This window comes from Oculina patagonica, chromosome 2, assembly GCF_052425735.1.
Source record: "Oculina patagonica isolate OP01 chromosome 2, crgOcupat, whole genome shotgun sequence".
Classification (NCBI taxonomy): domain Eukaryota; kingdom Metazoa; phylum Cnidaria; class Anthozoa; order Scleractinia; family Oculinidae; genus Oculina; species Oculina patagonica.
The window spans coordinates 45,700,107-45,721,622 of NC_135759.1; the positions used below are offsets into that span (position 1 = coordinate 45,700,107).

The 21,516-nt window shown below is 37.2% G+C and overlaps 1 protein-coding gene and 1 long non-coding RNA gene across 4 annotated transcripts; one reads left to right on the forward strand and one right to left on the reverse strand.

Moving 5' to 3' along the window:
* Nucleotides 1–2,341: 2,341 nt before the first annotated feature.
* On the reverse strand, nucleotides 2,342–12,575 carry LOC144644863 (allene oxide synthase-lipoxygenase protein-like). Of its 3 annotated transcripts, none has more exons than XM_078504414.1 (13): nucleotides 12,411–12,575; nucleotides 12,147–12,222; nucleotides 10,772–10,972; nucleotides 9,752–9,878; nucleotides 9,251–9,482; nucleotides 8,673–8,805; nucleotides 8,240–8,355; nucleotides 7,237–7,681; nucleotides 6,062–6,180; nucleotides 5,458–5,564; nucleotides 4,850–4,955; nucleotides 3,938–4,153; nucleotides 2,342–3,430 (listed from the first exon to the last, which is right to left on the reverse strand). In XM_078504414.1, the coding sequence occupies exons 2-13, from the start codon at nucleotides 12,202–12,204 to the stop codon at nucleotides 3,200–3,202; spliced, it is 2,091 nt and encodes a 696-aa protein (XP_078360540.1). In that variant the 5' UTR covers nucleotides 12,205–12,222; nucleotides 12,411–12,575; the 3' UTR covers nucleotides 2,342–3,199. The 3 variants fall into 3 exon arrangements, with proteins under 3 accessions (XP_078360540.1, XP_078360539.1, XP_078360538.1); XM_078504413.1 differs by having other exon boundaries at nucleotides 9,251–9,479; nucleotides 10,772–10,975; XM_078504412.1 differs by having other exon boundaries at nucleotides 10,772–10,975.
* A 4,941-nt stretch (nucleotides 12,576–17,516) lies between these two features.
* On the forward strand, nucleotides 17,517–20,490 carry LOC144642105 (uncharacterized). Its single transcript, XR_013568701.1, has 4 exons — nucleotides 17,517–17,695; nucleotides 18,625–18,704; nucleotides 19,434–19,489; nucleotides 19,890–20,490. It is a non-coding gene; the product is annotated as an uncharacterized LOC144642105 (long non-coding RNA).
* Nucleotides 20,491–21,516: the final 1,026 nt, after the last annotated feature.

A 21,516-nucleotide genomic window follows, 5' to 3' on the forward strand; every position in this document is an offset into this window, starting at 1 on the left:
GGATTGTTTGTTTCAAAAAATAAACCATTTAAATTAATTGCATTACGGTACTCTGATCTTGCATTTTACTCTTGTGGTTTGATGTTTCGCCACATTGGACCTTCTCCAAATTAAAGTAATCCACAAACCCATCCGCAATCTGGAAACGAAACACTATTTCTTTTTGAAATAGCTGCTTGTTCAGTTTAAGTGCATGGTGATTGGAGACTGGGTACAAGCTTGGTGTGCGCTTGGATGCAAGTATCTGTTCAGTAAGCGGCAAGCAATCACTAAAGAAGGAACACAAAGGCTGCAAATTGGAGATTCGATAGACATCGCTATTGCGCAGCTAAACAAGACCCTGAAGGATGTATACACGTGGTGTCTAACAAATCGTTTAACACCTCATCCAGGAAAGAGTGAAGTGATGTTACTCAGTAAAGGAACCCTGACAGGGCCACATGCACCAATACAACTAGGAACCTCAATTCTTAGATGTATTACAAAAACGCGTCTGCTGGGTATGACTGTCGACCGCAATCTAAGCTGGGTACCTCATGCACTTGAGACCAAGAAAAGTTTTGCTTATATGCCGAACTTACTGAAGCGATCCAGATTTCTCCCAAAGGGCGTGCTAAAGGACTTTTATTTTAAAGTCATACTACCCTCTGTAAAAATAATATGGTTTAGTTTTGTGGGGATCGTGTTGTAACTCTGTCATGCCGGACTCTACAGAAAGACTACATTGTAGGGCGGCAAGAATCATTTTCAACTTGCCCAAGGACATGCCGTCAAATGATGTGCTCAAATAAGATCAGTGGTCTACCTTTTCCCTGTGCTATAAGCTCGACATCCTTAGGCTATTTTATAAGGCAAACAACGACAGCCTGCCCCTGCCCGAGCCCGAGCCCCTGATGAAATCGATACTAGACAGCTCCAGTCACGGCTATTCGCTCCGAGGAAAACAACTATCTTCGATACCAAGATTCAACACGCGATTCATGAAGGATTCACTCAGATACAAGGGATCTTTTCTGTGGAACGTTGTTAAATACCACAATCAACAGAAAAGTTTTTCAAGTTTTTTAGAGCTGAGAGAGCATGTTGTAAATAGAGCATATTTTAAAGATTTTAATTTTAACGCCCTGTCGGCTTCAACAACCCGCCACAGACACGGTGATTTCATATATAATTAGTTTTTAGTTAGTTTATTGTAATCATCTAGTAGATAACTTAGTAACAGTCTAGTTAATAATTAATTTTTACTGTAAATATAGGAATTGTAATTTTTAAATATTTTAATTCTTATTTTAATCTTAGCATAGTTAAATTTAAACACACGAACCCACAAGCTTTTAGCTTTAATTATAATCGTGTTTAAATAAAGTTTTACCTACCTACCTAAGTAATTAAAAGGAAACACCTCAGGCATTAATTTATGGCTTACAACTATACAGATTCAAAGGGAGAGTATCATTTTGATTTAGTGCTGACTCTTTAAATACACAGCAACTCTCTTTGGGGTTCTGTGGGTTTTTATTGCCTAGACCACTGCGCGCGCGATTACACCCAGGGAAGGGTGGGTAGGAAAAGAAAATACTTGTACAATTGTGTTACATGACGCGCTAGCTCGCTAGAATTGTAATGATGAGGTTACACGTGGCCCGCAGCTTATATACATGGGCTAGGCTCGGCACTTGCGTGATATATATTTAATCTTGATAAACAGGTTTATTACTTACGAAATACAATGAAGGTGTTGGTATTAATTGGCAATCGGCCTGGCCTTCTTAAACGTTCTATTACTAAGCATGAAAATTGTCAAAAGGTGGTCTGGCTACGCACGGATAGGGCAGTAGTTGCCTAAAACTTGAAAAAGTCGGGCCGACGTTTTCCAGTTTGACAGTGTTACTTGCAAGAAAATCACTAGAAACCACTGAATACGTTTTTATTGTTTTTTTTTTTTTTTTTTTTTTTTTCTTTTTTTTAAATAAATTTTACACGTACCGTGGTGAGACGCAATACAGTTTGATCTATTGTTGCATTTGTGAAGTTAAGTAACATACAATGCTCAAGATTGACTTTAAAAGTATCCATGCTTATAAGAAAATCTCGCTCTTTATTGATCGTCTTGGAAATCCAGACACAAAGGTAACCGAGGTGGTCTCCCGCATAAGCCTGTCGGTTTCTTGGACTGGAGGTCTCCTTGCCCTACCTACCATAGTTATTGCTGTAAATTGTCAATTCGAAAGTGGCTAATAAATGATGATGATGATGATGACGACGACAAAGAAGATGATAATGATGATGATGATGATGATGATGATGATAATGAAAGAGACACAATATAATCACAAAAGTGTAAAGAAAGAAGTTGTTTTAATTCAAAACAAGTTTGTTGTCATTAGCAATGGAGCATCAAATATTCCTTTCACGTAATAAAACAATATAATAACAGTGCATGTATCATATTTAAGACCGTAACATCAATTTAATGTAAATAATAGTGGTACTAACGAAATTTCAAATCGTGAGAACACAATATTTGACCTTAAGCTTGGTAAAACATAGCAGTTTTGTTTAAAGTTTGTTAAAATGTTGGGCGAAAATTGCAGTCATGGGTGTTGTAGTATAAACTTATAGTTGGTTTAACATTTTTCAAATCAGTTTGATTTCTATTTTTTATCAGTGTCTTATATTCATTATCATAATTTGAAACAAAGAGAGATAAAATCAAACTGGTTTGAAAAATTTTAAACAGAAGATGAATTTAAACCATAACATGTATATACGTTATATACGCCAATAACATGTTTATTGGGTTGTCTCCGTAAAACGAAAAGATCAGAAATAAATCCAATCGCACATGACGGTGTAGGCTCCTTGGATTCCCTTAAGGCTACGTTCCAGGCTTTGGACTAAATAAATTACAAATTTGACTTCTAGAAATAAGTAAGTAAGAATGGGATATTTTTTGACTCTGTTTTTAATAAGATAAGATGTCTAAGATACGTCTGTACCTGTAGTGACAACCTTTGAAACTGTTTTTTTGCAAGGTCAGTTATATTATTTTTATTTGAACTTAACAATTATAAAGCTAATGAAAAAGTGTCGATCGCCCCAAAGATGCATTTTTGCATTTATCAAAACAGCTACATTGTTCTTGTACTCCTTGTTCTCCTTCCTTCAACAGTGCGCCTTATTTGGTCATTGCAATGTTTCACGTGCTTGCACTGTTAGTGACGTATTCCGGTAGGAAGTAAGGATACGGCAAAAAGCCTTCTGCCACTCGCTTATCATTTGCTTTTGTTATCTCTGCGTTTAAGGTCTTGAGCTCCTCGAAAAACTTTGCTACCACCTCTTTACCTTTCTTGCCCTCAATTTTAGAAGAATAATCGAGCAACTGATCCAGATGAATCCCTGCAAGGTTGGAACTAAGCTCGGCTATTTCCTGTTAATGAAGATAATATTACATTGGGAACTTGTAAGTAGTTATTTGTACTCAAACTACAAATAAAACATCAATTTGAGAAATGATCATGTTAGTTTTCTAGAACCTCTTAGAAACAAAGATTGCATATACATGTATTTAAAAGTGAAAGATGCTGAAATTTTCTTAAAGAAAAAAATGAACAACCATAAGTCGACACCCTCAGACATTGATAGGTCGGCCAGAATTAAGCCAAGATCTAGGCTTGACTAAATGTCACTATATATATGCTACCTAGTGCTCAAATTACATCACTGCTCCCGAAAAAACACCTTTTGTTAGTATTCTATTATTTAGATGAACTAGCCATTAGCCTTTTACCAAGTAATTGTGTTGTTTTTCGAAGCGACACCCAAATTTTGTTGGATTTAATAGAATCTAGCGCTATAAGTTATAGCATATACGCACTCTTTTCCTTATTTAGGCTACTTTCAACCCTCTAAAATCGAACTAAAATGTTCATCTCACCAGTGCTACAGCCTTGTTTCCGAACATCAGATTAGAGAAGGTTGCAGTGCCGTTACTGTCAGCAAACAGCCTGTGCGGTGCGTTGGGTACAAAGCCTCCATATTCCAAAATAGGGTAGGTGGTGGCGGCATGCTGGCCAGTGAACGCCCACAGTAAAGTGGTCAGCACTTTCCTTAAAGTGGCTTTGGTTTCTATGCTGGCTGGGAATTTCTTTACCTTTATGCAAATAAATGACGATTGTTAATTTATTTTCATTAACATATGGAAACACATATCTTAGGCTTAATCAGTTTTTTCAATTGTGATATTATTATCATTAAAAAGATTCGAAGGAGTAGTGCATTTGTATTCAGAAAACACCCTGTAAGAAAGTGCTCACAAAAAGCGACATTTTTATAAAAGAGATAAAGGAGCAGTTTTCCTTCCTTCTTTATAGTGTTTTAGGGGGTCGGCGCTACAAGACTGGATTAGGTTCATCCCTGCCGACACCCTTTTACGTTTTTTATTTTTGCAATAAAGTTGTTATAAATAAAAATTAGAAAACATTTTTGCCATGTTTTTATCTATTTTTAACTCGTAAATAGCTGGGAAAACATTCACAGCAGATCGCGTTTACACAGCATCTCTCGTTCTCCCGAAGTTCCACTCGTGTTTTTTTCACTCGATAAAAAAAGGAAAATGATTTCTTTTTTCTTAAATATTTCAAAACTGTTTTTGTAAATAATGGTAAAAATATCTTGCACAAACGCACTCTTCCCTTCTTTCTAACTTCACTGTTAGAAGCGACGAATTGTAACACTTCATGTGCATGCACATGCATGGAAAGTGTCTTAACTGACATACTTGTAGACACGCTTGATAATAATTGGAATAACGGTTGCTACTTTATTTCTTAGAAGTGCAATTTCTTACCCTGCCCAGTCCCCCAAAGTCTCCTTGTTTGCCATCAGCCGACAGTTCATTAACCAACTCCTGCAACTCAGTATCGGCGACGACCTCTTGGTCATCTTCGTAATACCTGTAAAACAGCGGCAATTCCCCTAAGTACCGCATTAATATGTCTGATTGCGGAAATCATTAGACTTCTTGGGGCCTGGGCCAAATTGCACAAAGCATCTTAAGATTAAGTGGATTTTCTGTACACTTTAAGGAATAAATCAACCGAACGTGGATTAAAAAGTATAGAAAACACAATGGTGGTGCAAAAAAATCATTGGGAAAACAGAGAACAGTTAGGTAAGTTTCTTAATGCAAATGGGCCCTGTCTACTAAAATATCGTTGCGCGGTCCAGGAAAAAAAACTGGCAAAATGCTTCTGTTCTTGAAACAGGTCTCGCTTTATCCATTGAAACCACAAGAACAAATGCGGACAATGGGAGCAGTTCGGTTTGGAGACTGGCCAATTTCGAGTGAGACAAGAGAAGAATAACATAATCAACTGCTTAATGTTATCTTTGCGTAACGCCGTTTGGCTCCTCCACTTTGAGCTTGTGTAATTAATAGTCTGCTTATGAACATACGCGTCAATGTAAGCATCAGCAAACTCGCCCAGCTTCTGGTACAAGAGCTTGCCGTCATCTCTGTATGGATAATATGGAAGCTGCTCTGCATCATCGACCCCTCTTTTCTGTTGAAGGCAAAATTAACATTAGTTATACAGTCTGGAAATTCAAAATACTTCAAAAAAACTTCCCTGAGCAAATGCGAGGATTGAGCTTGCTGGTAGCAAGCATGGACCGTGGTTTATAGCTTTCCCTTCATTTTTCCAAAACTATCTTTTGAGTTTAAATCGGTTGCACATGCACAGACGAAGGCATGGAAAATTGAAAACTCGACAGTACCCCGTTCAAATCTTCGTCAACGTCAACGAGTGACTTCAAGTTAACGGACTGGAAACATTGAAGAAATGTAATTGCATGGAAATTATACTTGGCTTTAGCTTATCCTACGAACACTGCATTTGATTTAACGCCACATTTCACCCATTTCGAAATGTCAGACTTCACCGCGAACTTATACATTGAGAATGGAGTTACAAAATTCTAGCTGCATTGTACAGCTAGTATTAAAAATAGATTTTTCATGCGGTATAAGTTAGGCTGTACTTTCATTAACTAAACTAACCTTTAGATCTTCCAACAAATCTATATCGTGGAATGTCATTTGTTCGTATTCCTTATTCACAAGTTCAAGTGCACTAGAGTAGTCAATGCTTAGAACCTTGTAGATTGGAGCACTTCTGCCTGTTCAAAATAAATAAACACAAATATATATTTCAATAAAAAATAAGAGAAAAGAATAAACAAAGTTTCGACATCTTCAAGAAGTCTTTGTCAAGTTTTGCATCAACATAGACGACAAAAAAAAATATATATAGTGCCAAGAAAAAGTGACGAATATAAAAACATGTTAATTCAACAAACAATTTTGCTCTGTTTGGCTGTTTTCACACTAGAAGATGGATAAGTCGTCTGACGATTTGTTTGTCTAGTGTGAATTTAAGACGGCTTTTTGACAACTTGTCCGTCTAGACGACCAAGTCGTCTTTAAAAAACGTCTTCTCAGACGCCCAAATCGATGGACAAATTCAGACGACTTGTTCGTCCAAAATCGTGTCCGTCCCATTTTCACACTAAGACAACTTGTGCGTTTCAGACGATTTGTTCGTCTAGACGATTCATTTTCCGCCATTGAGTCTGACTGCCGGTATTAAGCAATGGCTTGAGTTCTCTAATATATAACATTTCATATATCAGTCAGTTAAGTTTGCTCTTTCATATCTTCAAGAAGTATGGTAAAATGGTTTTCCACAAGACTTGCTTATACGAATAGATACACTCAGTGATGAAAATATCTATAAAAAGATAACATTATGTCAAAAAAAAGAATATCGTTTAAAAGGATTTGATGTTTTCGACTCTCCAAACCATTACAACACCGTAACCTCCCCCCACGTCAACCTTACATGGCATTTAAAAACAAACTTGGAGATAAATTATGAGTCAATTAATCATTCGTATATTATCACTCACAATTTTAGAGTGCTATCAAGTTTTAACAAAGGCCTGCAGTCAACTCTCCCTTAACGGACACCTCTATAAGACGGGCACCTGGTGTGTTGGTCCCGTCCCTGCCGTTCTTCAGTAATTTTACTGTAAATAAACTCCTTATAAGATGGACACCTCTCTAAGACGGACAGTTGGGGCTAGTCCCGACGGTTTCTGTCTTAGAAAGAGTTGACTGTATGTAATTAATTTCTTTCAAATCTCTTAGAATTCCTTGAAAACAAAATACCTTACCAAACAACTTGATCTCAAATAGCTTATTTGTTTCCAGGGCTGCTCGGCAGTGCTGTCTAAAAAGCTGATAAATGGGATGATATTCAGAGAAGTATTTTTCTACCAGAGTACAGGGTGCATCTAAGTATAAATGAACTTTCAGTCGCTTTCTTATAAGGTGAAGGGAATTAAAATCCGCTCTCTGTACAAACGACTTGGCTAGGAACCAGTCTTTGCCATCTAACGGAGTGTAGACTTTGGAGTCTGGTGTCGAGTCCATTTGAACTGCAACAGGATTAAGGCGTTTTAAACCAAGCTCTGCTTCTGCGACAACAAAGAAAGCTATTGGCGAAGTCATTTGTAAAACAGTGTGGTTAAATTTTACGTCACGTAATAGCGCTTCTGGCATTTTAACACCATCGAGTTCAGGGTAAATGTTGACATAAACATCGCCATTGTCGATAGCCTATGAGAGCAAAAAATCAATCAGTCAATCAATCAATCAATCAATCAATCAATCAATCAATCAATCAATCAATCAATCTATCAATCAATCAATCAATCAATCAGACGGTCAATCATAAAGTCAGTCAGTCAGTAAGTCAGTAAATCAGTAAGTCAGTCAGTCAGTCAGTCAGTCAGTCAGTCGGTCAGTCAGTCAGTCAGTCAGTCAGTCGGTCGGTCAGTCAGTCAGTCAGTCGGTCGGTCAGTCAGTCAGTCAGTCGGTCGGTCAGTCGGTCAGTCAGTCAGTCAAGTAGTCGGTCGTTGAATTCGATTTTTAATCGGAATCGTGGAGTTAGATCGATGAAGTACTGTAAAGTTATTATTTATTTGTCGAAAGAAGTAGTCAAAAAAAAGTCAGCATAAAAGCACAAATTAATGTACAATTATTGTTAAGACGAAAAGATCAACATTGTTTATTTACTTAATTAAATTTATTTACTTAATTAAATTCAAGTTGTTAGTTAACTGCATACTTGTTGATTTGTTACTCAACTAGATAAATCAATGATAAAACATTTACCTGCGCTAGGGTAATTCCCTCTTTCTTGTCAAGAGCGGTCTTAAAAACTGCATCCCAGTCGAACTGTTTATTCAGTTTGTTTTCAAGAAGAGACTTCCATTCAATGCCATTATCCCCTGACGATAAAAATGGTAGAGAACTTTACACAACATAAAAGTACGATAAAAGCAGCATTTCCTCTATTAGCAGTTTCTTTTCTTTGTCTTCGCTTACATTCCGTTTTCATAATGCTAATTAGAAATTTTTGCTTTTGGTAGACAGAAAGTCATTCTTTTTTATTGCTTTTTTGTTTTAGTTACGCTTAGTAAACTCTGTCATATAATTATTACAAAAACTAAAAATTTTAATTCTAGTTTTGGCTAGGTTCCTGTTCTTCCTCCCTCACCGTAAAATAACGCATTTAAGAGTTTTCTTTCGCCATGATAAAATGTACCTTGTTTATTTGTTACACGCCATAGTTGATACGGATTAGCGCCTGCAACCCGCTGATCTGCAAAACAGCGGTCTTTAAAAAAGTTCTCTTCGATAGCTGGCACAAGTTTTAACGCACTCATAGCGCTGCGTTTCTATACAGGAAAAGAAAAGGAATTATATCAGAAGGCACTTAATATAATACTCGTGACTCGGCTTAATTGGTGCACATTTCATGTTATTATCAATAGTTATTTCTTTGCCAGAGTTGACTTGCCGTCTGCGTGGAAACGAGTTTGGCAGAGTTATCCAATGAAACCACAAGAAAACAGAATGCGTACTATGGGTGGAATATGCTTTGGAGCTTGGATACACTTTCTGAGAAAGACACGGTCTGTGCAACCGCCTCTTGTTATCTCAAACGATATTATAGTCATTTGAATTTACTGACTCTAGCATATTTGCTGAAAGCCACAAGCAATGTTATTAAATAAATGTGAATCAAAAGCACCTTTCAGAAAGCCAATGTAAACAAGAGAAATATTCTGAATACAAGATCATATCCGGTCAATATTACATCTATCTAACCCTTATACTAACCCTGTGTTGTTTGTAGAAGGTCTCGAATACTACAGCAAAATCAATCAATGTTGGAGTTTCATGAAAGCGAGGATCTTTCAGAGTGAAGTGTGACTCCAGATCTTTGTTAACATCAGCGTTATCTGTCATTTTCATGTACCACTCTATGGTGAAGGGATCGGTGGACGCGCTCTGGACAAAGCTTGCTGCGCCTTTCTTCGACAAAGTTGGCACCAACAATTCCTCTGATCTACTTAAAGAAATAAAAATTAAGCAACTCCGGATGGAAAGCGCTAATTTAGCAGCCGCCATTCGTCCACCTGCAAATATATATATGATCTCACCCCACCACCCAAAGGATACGGATACTTGTGATAGGACAGACCACGACACTTGGGTCTACGTCCCCTACTCTTTGAGAGCAAATGTAGATCGACAAACATTCCTCTTGTGTGTCCCGATAGGTCAGTCGGTGGAATAAGGGTTCTGTTGAAGTAACGTGTTTTTAGTGCGATGACTTACTTTGAGTAGCGATTGTCACTCGCAGACGTCAAGCGGATCAATGTTTTCTTTATTTGTCTGCTGAGTTCTCGTTTCACGAGACATTGAGGAGATGAGAAGCGAGGAAGAGCTATTCGACACTTGAGTTCTGTAAAAAGATATGAACGAAATATGTTCAGTTATCAACTACTAAATTAAAATTGTATCTTGTAAGACGCGGAATGTCAATTAATTCATTGTATCGGACCTTTTATATTTGATTAGCTGCAAGTAACTTCATTTTACACGAACAGGGCAAGATTTAAGATACCGCCTTACTGGTTTGTAAATTACAGTATCCCGAAGATCCGCTAACTACCCAGCCTGTTAAGTATCTCTAGTAGGCGCAAGATAAACAATATTTGGTGCAAAATGTTCCATTTTTATTAAGGGAACCCACCAATAGTGTTAAATAATCTATCGGAGGTTTTTGGGGTCATTTGCCGATTGCCAGATCTCTGCAGCAGGGTGCATACTTGCGCCGAACAACCTTTGACAGGATCAGTGGCCGAGGCCAAGCAAACACCTGAAAAGGGGACCTTTATCGACCCAGAAGATCCAGTTCGAAGCAGCTTCCACCTCCGTCGGGATGGCCTGAGAAAGGCGGAAGCTACTTTAAGCTGGATCTACCAGTCGGTAAAGGTCCCTAAGGGCACTCCTTGAGACTTTCCCAGTTGGCGGCTAGTACACTGGTGGCCCCGCCGTCGCCTTCAGTTCTTGAGTAGGAGCCAAAACAGCCACAGACGACAGTTTCAGCTGCCGATAATAAAGAGAGTTGCCGAAAAAGCTGCAGCTCCTCTTCTCAAAGTTGGCAAACTAAATCACGAAGAGCTCAATTTATAAAGAACCACCAATGATTTTCCGCATTTCTGGGATTGTTCATTCTAAGGTCTTCTAATGTTAGTCCGAACTTAACGAAGGTTCGCTAAAATATTACACGCAAATAAATCGGCAGGGTTTACCAAATCAAACATGAATATTTGCAAAACTCAAGGAACCTACCATTACATGTTATCCCACCGAAATCGTCAGCGCACTCGCATTTATATCCATCAATAAGATTGAAGTCTTGAGCACAAACACCTCCATTATGGCATGGGTTTGGTTCACATTTGTTTTCTTCTACATTTTTTATTGTTGAAGAAGCAGACTCGAGCGTTTCTTTAACGCCACTACCTGGTACCTCTCCACTAGCACTGTCGTCTTCTTTGAAAAGCAACAAGATATAAAAGTCAGTGATATTTGTAAGGCGGCATTATCCACATTCTTAGCTTTTTTTTATTCTTGGTAATTTACCAGTATGACAGGGGAAGAGCCCTTAATGCGACAAGAGAAATCATGATTGGATTGACTACCCTTTAACGTGATAACTTTCGTTTGAAGTCAACTAATACATGTAGAGGGCACGGTAGCCCATGGCAGTTGTTAGTTCGTTTGAATTGTAATTGCAATCGAAATTGTAAAGCCCTAGGAACGTGCCTGAGTGGTTCAAGCAAGCTGTGGCTTTTGGTTATTTTCATACTAAGCTCCCTATTGCCGTTCTTTAAGCCAGATATGGTTTCTGTCTCGAGCCTGACCGATATATCAGTGTCTTGGATTGCTCACTTCCCACACATTCTCATCAACAATTAGCCGGTGCTAAGATCGGTTTGATAAGCAGCTACAATTACCGTCATAACTAGTACGGACAATGCACTCTATGTGCATATAAAGGTGACCAGCTCGCTTATTATCGGTTCAGATAGTTTTTAATTAGTATTGCCTGTTTAAAGGCTTTTGGTAAGCGGAAAGTTTCTCAAACAAGGACTTTCTTCTCGGCCTTTCCCTTTAAGCGAACCACGTCAATGGACATATGAATATAGCTGGTGTTAAAACTCTACGCCAAATAATGAAGATGTCAAACACCGAGACTTGTTAATAACTCGAAATGTTACAAAGCGTAGCCTGGCTAAAACCAAGGTGTACTTTGCAGGCGAGATATTGCAACTAAATTTAGAAAATTAGCGACTCTTACGGACCTCTTCGGAGACGTGGTTAGATTGTTAATATAATTTGCATCCTTTATTTTTTCTGGGTGAGGAAAGCCAGTCCAAGGGGAAAACGTTTTTTTGCCTGCAGTTATAATTCTGCAGATTACAGCCTGACTTGTCACATGTCGAATCTTCTTGAAAATCAGGGAAGATATTCATAGCCGTCGTAAATAACCACACGGCATTCATTATCGCCTAAATTATGCTTCTCTTATTTTTGCCTCAAAACTGTATTTACTATTAAGAAAAAGACTTACCATAAGTTTGTAAAAGTTAAATTAGTATATTCTTATAGTCAAAATGATGCTATTTTTCATGGCGTTCGATGTTTTGAAATGTAAACTTACCTGCTTTAGTACTATGACAGAGAACAATGAGCGCCACAAGAACAACTGGTGCCTTCATGACCAAGCTACAAGGGCTCTGTAAAAACGATTATATGCAAAACACAACTTTAAACAGAAGAAACTACAATACCACTACAAAATCATTTTATACATTTCCATGCCTTGCAAATTTAGCTTCTGTCAAATAGGATCATAATCACTGCTTAGTCAAACAAAATCTTAATAAAATTACTTCATCACAAATTTACCGCCCTTTGATCTTACCTTAACGGCGTTGTGGCTACTTTAGTTGTCTGCTTATCGAACAAATTAATAACGTACCGTAACACACTTCAACAGAGTGGATAAAATCAGGTATTTTCGAGGGAATGAATATTATGGCAAGTCGTAGCAGAATTAGTAATCAAGACTGCCCTTGTCAAACGGAAGTGATTGGTAACTTGTTAATGTTTTATTGGCCCGTCAACTCTGCTAAGGTGTTAGATTCAGAACAATGAGGATACCATGAACTTTATGATGCTTTACAATTAAATCACACAACCGTGAAAATGAAATATCAATTTGAATGTTTCTTGCACTTTCCCCGCAGAGTGATCTTATTTAGTGGAAAGAACAAACACAACAAGACCATCTGAGGGCTTATTGATAACTGCACAATTTGTGTGTATTTCAGTAATTTTTTGGGTAGTCTAACTAGTTAAGAGCGGCGTGTAGTAGTTTTAAAAGTTTTCTTTTTGGCTTCAAAGCTAATTGAAAAATATTTTCTATATACTCGAAATATACAGTTATTCCAAGTGATCACGTGATATCACATAAAATCGTAGGCTCGCAGTGCCTTGAAATTGCTTCTTTGATTCAAAGCTCCAAAACCCCCAACAAAATCAAAATGAATCATTGGCACATTTACGTGTTTTGACAAGTGAGCTTGCTTTCCATTAGCTATCTACTATTTTCCAACTATACACAAACTATCAATGGTTATAACGGCAGGCTTGTGTTGGTTTTTCTGTGACGGAGTGTGTGTGTGTGTGGCGGGGGATGAGGTGGGGGACAGGGGGGAAGTATTCCTTCACCCCCGCCAGCCCCCTATCCGTAACTTCAAGAGCATGAAACCCGCTTTGTCTACTTGTCAAGATGGCATCAAAAACCGTTATAAGGCCTATTTCGTTAATCTTTACAGCAAGGAGCCTCTGATTGGATATCTTCGCCTTCTGATTGGATACTCAACACGAAAGAATGTGAATCAATTAAAAGTGGTCACAGTTTTGGGCTACTAGCTGTAAAAGTCAACACCTCTAAAGTGGACATGTTCGGGGGCAGGCTACGTCTCGTGATTTTAGCTTGTTCGGTTCATTCGTCAATGTATCCGATGGGGAGTATAGCCTAGGTTGGTTACTTTACCAGTAACTATTATAAAAGGAGAGTTCTGTCGGCACAATATTTTACCACCCGCGCGCGATCGCCAACAGATCAGAGTTAACTCGCGCGAAATTTGATTGGCGGCAGTCACCTAATATCTATTGATAATAAGCCCCAAGACCGCATAAGCGGTTTTAAATGCGCTGTTTTGTCAAAAAAAAAAATTAAATAACACGAAATTAATATTTTCTTTCAATATTTTAACGTCAAGAAGAGGTCCAAATGATAGTTTGTCGATATCTCATGCGACAACAACAGGAAAGTTTCATGACGATTACTTAAAAGGGGTTGCATCCTTAGAAGAAGCACTTGAACATTTTCCGGGATCTCGGCTCAGTCATCCTTCTTCTGGTCAATTTTTTGTGATCAAGAACTTACCGTCTAAACTGACATTCAGTAAAAGTAGTTACCTTTGATGGGTATTCTAAGGTAATACACTCTTTTTTTTATAAGAATACAGTTTTTCCGACCCAGGCTGAATATTCTTATTTTTCTGCCGATTTTAGGCTGAAATATTCTTATGAACATTCTTAGAAATTAACGTTTGACATTTCCGTTTCAGCAAGTATTGGGTAATCAATTACAAGTTTTTGGTATCCAGATCTGTATCGTGTTACATTGTGTACATGTGCCATTGCTTTTCGGTGCAGCCTGGCCGTTTTGGCTTTAAACAAAGCATTCCGCGCAGAGATAAAGTGAGGAAAACGAAAATACCTGATTTTGTTTCAACTAAAAACTATATTCTTTTCAAAATCTCAGCCTCAGGTTTATTCTTAAAATATTCTTAAAAATTCGCAAATTTCAGCCTCGATATTCTTATAAACTAGATTCTTATATAAAAAAAGAGTGTAGAATATACCTGGCACTTCACGTGTACTAAAATCTAATGCAGCGGCAACTGCAGAAAAACTGTTTAGAGACTTTGGACCCTTCACTGTACTCAGTTTGGGCTTTGGCTAAATCACAAAGCGTCAATAAAGTTTTTGAAATTTCGTAACCTACCGTGTTAAATACGATGATGTCAAAGTTCTTTCTTTACATAACCGCGCTGTTTCAAAGTCCGTCCAGTTGCATGACCCGTAAAAGACTGTACCTTTTTATCAAGGAGTAAGCTATTAGCGCAAAATACAGCATGTCTTGCAGTTGGTTAAAGATAAGCTGTTTGCATTTTAATAAACTCATTTTATCTTTTTTTTTCCTAGAGAGGTTTTAAGAGGCAATTAGGTAATTTAAGCTCCTGATAATATAGAATCCTATCTACGAAGCGGTAATAAATATATATTCTTACATTGATTTCCTTAAAATAGAATAACTGAGTGTGAAAAACACATTGATATCAAAGTATTTTTGAGGGCTAGGAGGGACATTGCAGTCAGGGTGAGAGCGCTTGCCTCCCACCAATGTGGCGCGGGTTCGATTCCTGAACGCGGCGTCATATGTGGTTGGTTTTTTTTTTTTTTTGTCTTTGGGGTTTTTCGGGTGGTTTTTTCCCTAGTGACGACATATTTCCAAATTCCAGTTTGACCTGGAGAGAGGACTCGCAAAAAAACAAAAACAGCAAAAGCTGATGCGGCTTCCTCTCTAAATAGAGATATTTTTATTTTATTCAGCAGCGCTGCGCTGTTTTAAAGTTTATCCTATTGCATGACCCGAAGAAAAGTTAGCTATCTGCATTTCAATAAACTCATTTAAGTGTTTGAAAAAAATCGCTAAATAAAGTGCTCGTTAAAATTTGGCTCGGTCAAATTTAATACTCGTTAAATTTAAGTACCCTCCCCCTGACTTTCCACCCAAAAGGGAAACACAATTAAGCATAGTCGACTTGAAAAATTCTTTTAAAAATAGATGCCGGTAACTTTGTTCTTTCTGCCAATGCAAATGTTCGTTCATTTTCAAGTGAGTTTGTTTTTTTACTGAACATATATTTCTATCTATTAGCGATATGTTTATTAAAAACTGGTTTACACGATATCACATATCTTTATCAAATTTTTCGGAAAATCGCTTAATTAAATAGTTGCTAAATCTTGCTCTGAAAAAAACCACTCAAATTAGTAGCTCCGGATATAAGTCCCCCTTTGCTGGATGACACTGAACAGGGCTAAATGTTTTGTATTTCGATCAACACTGCTGTGGCTCGTTTCGAAACGTTTTATTTATTCCGCTTATAAGCCCTCCCCGGATATAAGCCCCTCCATTTATAAGCCCGACCAAAGCCCCTTACGAAGTTGTATAAGCCCAGGGCTTATAATCAGAATTTCACGGTATAAGTTGTGACCGATCTTAGGCTATTTCGATTAGCCATTATATGTTTTTTTTTAATGTGGTATAAACAAGCAAAAACTAATTAAAAAACAAAATACAAAAAAATAAAACAATTCCAAAAAAATGGAATAAACAAAACACTCTCGAAACTGTGAACGGTAAAAATTTTATAAGACGATTTACAAATACGTCTCATACCTTTTTATTATGGAACTTTTTATTACAGGACTTCCTTTTTCATTTAAAAAAAATGAAACTTCCAAAAATAAACATTGATGCTCTTTCCCTGTTGCACAACTCCTGTTGCTATGACGTGCAAAGGATTAGGTGTTGCATGTGGGCAAAGAATCCAAATAGCTTATGACGAAATCGAGGTGCTGTGATATGAAATAGCACCTATTTCATATACTAAACATCTTATGATCTTCAGCTAATATAATCCCATTTTCTGCTAAAAAATAAATTTTGTGTCATTTTGTATTAAAAAAGTCACCCTTTTTTTACACTAGATTTTTTACGAAAATCCCCAAAACTAAACTGAGTTCGAAAAATACTGTCATAAAAGGCCTAAATAAAGGAAATATAAAGTTCATGTCTTTACTATCGATGTTCACTGAACAACATTGTATACGCACCTCTTTTCTACATCAATGAAAGGCATATGACGTCATATGGCGTAATGTTATTCGTTCAATTATACGGCAGACCTCGAGGTTCTGTAATGTAATGTAACTTATGCTTAACGTATACTTAAATTCAATTGATTGTCGGAAATCTACTGTTGACATTATTGCTAAAATAGTCGGACTGTAAATTTGAAACGCAATTTTACGTTGTCGCTGAACCAGATCAGCTTTCCTCGATTTGAAATTTCCATGGCAACGCTAAAACAAACGGCTTACGTGATAACCGACGAACCTCATGTGATAACCTACGAACCCAAGATTGCACTATATTAAAAGCTTTAGATATGAGGTTCTATTCACTACACTAAGCCTAGCTATAATAGTAAATTTATGCAAGATCATGTGCACAATTTTGTGCAGTCTAGCTCAGCCGCTTCTTAGTGACGCAAGAGACGTTTACCAGAATTAAGTTCTCGCTGAACCGGATAAGCTTTCCACGATTTGAAATTTCCATGGCAACGCTAAAACAAAGGGCTCATGTTTTGTATCGCGATCAGTCTTCCGTGGTTGATGTTCTTTTTTATCCAGACAAAAGAAAACTACGATCTGCCCTTCATTACATGTTCATTTTCCAGTAAACTTAGTGATAACGCTGCATTCACCCATTACTGACCCAGCCATGTTCTAGGTAATCTATTGAATGTTCACTGACCCTAGAATCACTTTCATCTTAAGAACTGTGAAAGCAGTAGACCCTTGAATCAGTGAAGAATTTCATCAGAATTATTTAACCATATCTTATTAGGTCACTTTCGACTAACAGAACTGAAATCGTCATAGAATCGTAAAGAATAGCAAAAATGTATTTTGCTAAAGGTCAGTTTTCTTGAGTTTATAGGTGCTTGATTTGTTCCAAAAGTTTTAAAGAGCGGAACATTTTGATTTTGAATAACATGGCAGGCATTTGGTGTAATTATGTCATATGTTATTATTTTCAATGCAGGTTACCTGTAGCAGGTTGTATTGGTCACCCAATTGTGTGCTGATACACCTTGTTGTTTCCTCAAGAGGTCTGCTGCAGCCATAACTTTATTTTACATTTAAAAAATGTTTTTCTCACAGATCGTTCACAGCTAAGAGAAAGACACCAACAGTGAAGTATGGACTTCTTCAAGATATTTTGGATTGTTATTTCGTACATGATGGCAATTAGTGTGGGCATGTCGCTTCATTTTCAAGGTTAGTGCCAATGTGTCGTTTTCTGTCGAACATCACGCTGTCCAATGGTTTAACAAGGGCGGACGCCCTCGGGTCACAGACGAAAACGCTTAGCTGGACCGTTTGGGCATTTAACAAGAATAAGATTTGGTTGATTGCAGAAGTAGGACTTTAGCTCACCATTTTATTTTCCATTGGTTTTAATGAAACGATAACGTTTACAACCTACCCTTTACGAACGTACCTTAGATTAAAATATTGAAGGTACAAAGACACCCAAATCAGTCGATCAGATTTCCCTTATGGCTTCATAAACGTTATTTTGTACTTTTAAAAAACAAAGGTTATACAATAATGGCGTTTAAATTGCATGTACCAAATGTTAACATAATTTGAACCAAGATTGTATTATTGGAACAGGTTTACAGGGCTCAACATGGCCGAGTATAAATTCACTGTCATGGCCTGGTGTATATTTATTTCATTATTTACCGTCTTTTGGCGATCAAACGATCAAAAATGTGTAGCTAAAACTTCTATTATTTTTTATATTCTACAAATTTGAAGTTTTAACTGTAGAACAAGAGCATTTAACCTATTCTTTGGTGAATATATATCAATACACACTTTGAATTATCTCGAGGTATCGATCACAATAACTATAAATTGATGTCCTATTATATGTATGACCTCTGGTACAAGGTAGGTCGACAACATAAGTATCTTTTATTCGATAACTGGATATCTCTATTAACGTAAAATCATGTAGTTGCTATGGAAACTACAAATTGATGTATTTAGAAAAATGCTGGTTCCAAAAGGTTTGTTCGTTGAAGTGCGATGTCCCTACCGATGCATAAGGGACGCACGGTATTTTCTTAGTTTTAGTTATTCCATGGAATAATATTATCCATTTATGTCAAGTTACATATTAGATATTTTCTGCATAGATGGTCCTGAAGCAATTCCCCTTATCAGACCTCAAGGCAGGCCTAATCCGAAGCTTTGGGCTGCAGTGCGAAAGTTAATGGTAGGTGGTCAGATAATTACAGCTATCACTATTGTTCAGAGCTATATAGAGAGAGCTTTCGATTTCTTATTGTATTTACATTTACTTGGGTTTACACTTCCGCTCTTTATAAGAACATAATAAGCAAACGTTAAAATAGAACTTTGGTTTTAATGTGAGACTGAAAGAACATGGGCAGTCACACGATTATTTTATAAGTAAACTGAAACAAAAGAAACACAAGCAAACGATCCAGAAAGTGTTCTTGCTCAAAGCGAAAGGAAGGTAATGCAATGGTAGCTTCGTAGGAGCCCCCAAAAATTTAAAACGTTTTCTTCTTTTTACCGACACCAATCTTTTGTCAGTATTATTAAAATTCTTATGAAACATATAATTTTTATAATTACTCCACCTAAAAATATACGAAACTGCATAAATGCGAAATTGGTGACAGGAGCGTTGCAGAAACGACATAAGAAAAAGAAAATAAAAGAAAGAAACCCGACCGAAACCTTGAAATGGTAATAATATTTTTCCAAAGCTTTAATCTACACTATACTTGTTTTATATATACTAGTGATAGGGCGTTTTCACATGTCTTCAAGGGGCACTATGGGTGTTCCTAAACAATGGAATTTTTCTCCTTTGAGAAATATCCATTTCTTATCTGAACATTTCCCATGTAGCAACCTTTTATACACCACATTAACTGTATTTTTCTCACACTAAACTTTTATCTGTTTTTACTAGATTAAAGTAAACAACCCACGTTGAGATACTATTCATGGACAGACAAGGAAATCAAGGTAATCAGCAATGAATGATATAGCAGGAAACAAGCGCATGTTCACTTTTCACATAAAAAATTGATGAGTTCGAGGTTCTTTCTTTTTCTAGGCATACATTCTTTGTTTTGCTTCCAAACATTCGCCAACGCGAAATTAGCTGAATGAACCCTTTCTGATAGGGTTGTAATTACATGCTTATTTGACTTTACTTTCTTGTCTTACGTACCACCGTTTATTGTTATTAAAATTGTAGCTGCTGAATTCCCATCTATACGTTGGGATGTTGGTTGCTGGAATTAAAAAATAAGTTTATAAAAAAGTTTTTTTGTTTCGAACTCATGTATAACTCTTGCTTATGATTATCGTTCAATACACCTTAATTAATAATTGCTGTTTTTTCCTCTCTTGTTTTCTTCAGTTAAAACCTAGCCAGAGAAACTAATCAAAGGGCTGAAGACATTCATAAATGAAAACTCGGGGTTAATTGGAAAAAGAAATACATCTAACACATTTGGATCAACTGGCTGCTGGAAGAGTAAATGAGGAAGGCGTTTCTGTCCTGATATTCCTCTGTTACATGGTACTGACTTGTATGAAAGTAACTGGAAAACGCTGAAAACGTCTGATTAGTTTGTTAAGAAATAGTTGCTATTTTTTCTCGTCGAAAATTGCAACAACTAGAGTCTTCAGTACATAAGTGTGAGGCGCTAGAAATAAGCACGGAAACCAACAGTTATTAACTCGAGCTTGAGAAGAAACTCAGAGAAGATAGAATTCCATCAACTTATCCTAACCTGGAACCAGAACACTAACGAATTGACAATTGTCCATGGAGAACGTACGGAAGTCTTAATCAGCGCCATTTTAGTATATTGGTTATATGAACCAATTGCAATCCGTCGGTAAAAGCTGATAATATAATTTTCGCTCATAAGAACGGAGCAGTGAAATGAAGATCACGAAAACCTTATTTTACAGTTTCCTGATGGTGCTAATAAAATTGTAAAATAAAGTAAGTACATTCTTCACTCATGTGTTTTTACTGTGAAATATTTTCTATTGGTCTATTTACCTTTGTCTTGGATTTAAATAATTGTTTCCAACCAGCCAAGGCTCGACAATTTTCATGTTAACCCAATCAAGACCCCAGTAAAAACTACCTAAACCGACTTCTTTTGGCAAATATTTGGCAAATGCCACGAGAATTTGTGAAATTGATTTGGAAAATGAAACTTTATGTTGCCGTAGAAACCATGTTATTTAATAGCTTGGGCTGGGTTGTTCGAAAGCCGATTAACACTAACACAAGATTAAAAATTGATCGAGGGTTCAATTTCTCTTGTATAAAGTAATTTTATTGCATACCGTAAAATTCCGGTTATAAGCCCTGGGCTTATACAACTTCGTAAGGGGTTTTGGGTGGGCTTATAAACGGAGGGGCTTATATCCGGGAGGGCTTATTTAAGCGGAATAAAGAAAACGTTTCGAAACGAGCCACGGGAGTGTTGATCGAAATACGTTTTTAAGTTTAAAATGCATCATAAAGCAACATTTAGCCCTGTTCAGTACTGTCATCCGGCAGAGGGGGGCTTATATCCGGGAGGGCTTATAATCGGATGTATTTTATTTGTTGCCAGATAGATGGGCCTATAACCGGGGGAGCTTATAAGCGGGAGGGCTTATAACCGGAATTTTACGGTATGTCTAGTAGAGGTTGAGATTAGTCGACGTCAAGTCCGGAGGACAGAAAATATAAACATTAAACCGCACTGGACTCCAGTGAGAAACTGAAATCCAAATTCAAGCTAATTCTGGGCTAGCTCAATGACGCTTTGAACAAACCGAGCCTGGTGCCTGGTTCACATTTCCAGATCATTTGAGTATCCTTTTTTAACGACTTCTTTTAAACCATAGTCATGTCAAGATTTCTAACAAGGCGGATCCAAGAAGGCGGCTGTTTGGGAATTCTGACGTACTCTCTTCGTAATATGACGTCAATATGTTATGGCTCCAATCACTCGATATCTTTCGCGTTTTTATCATCG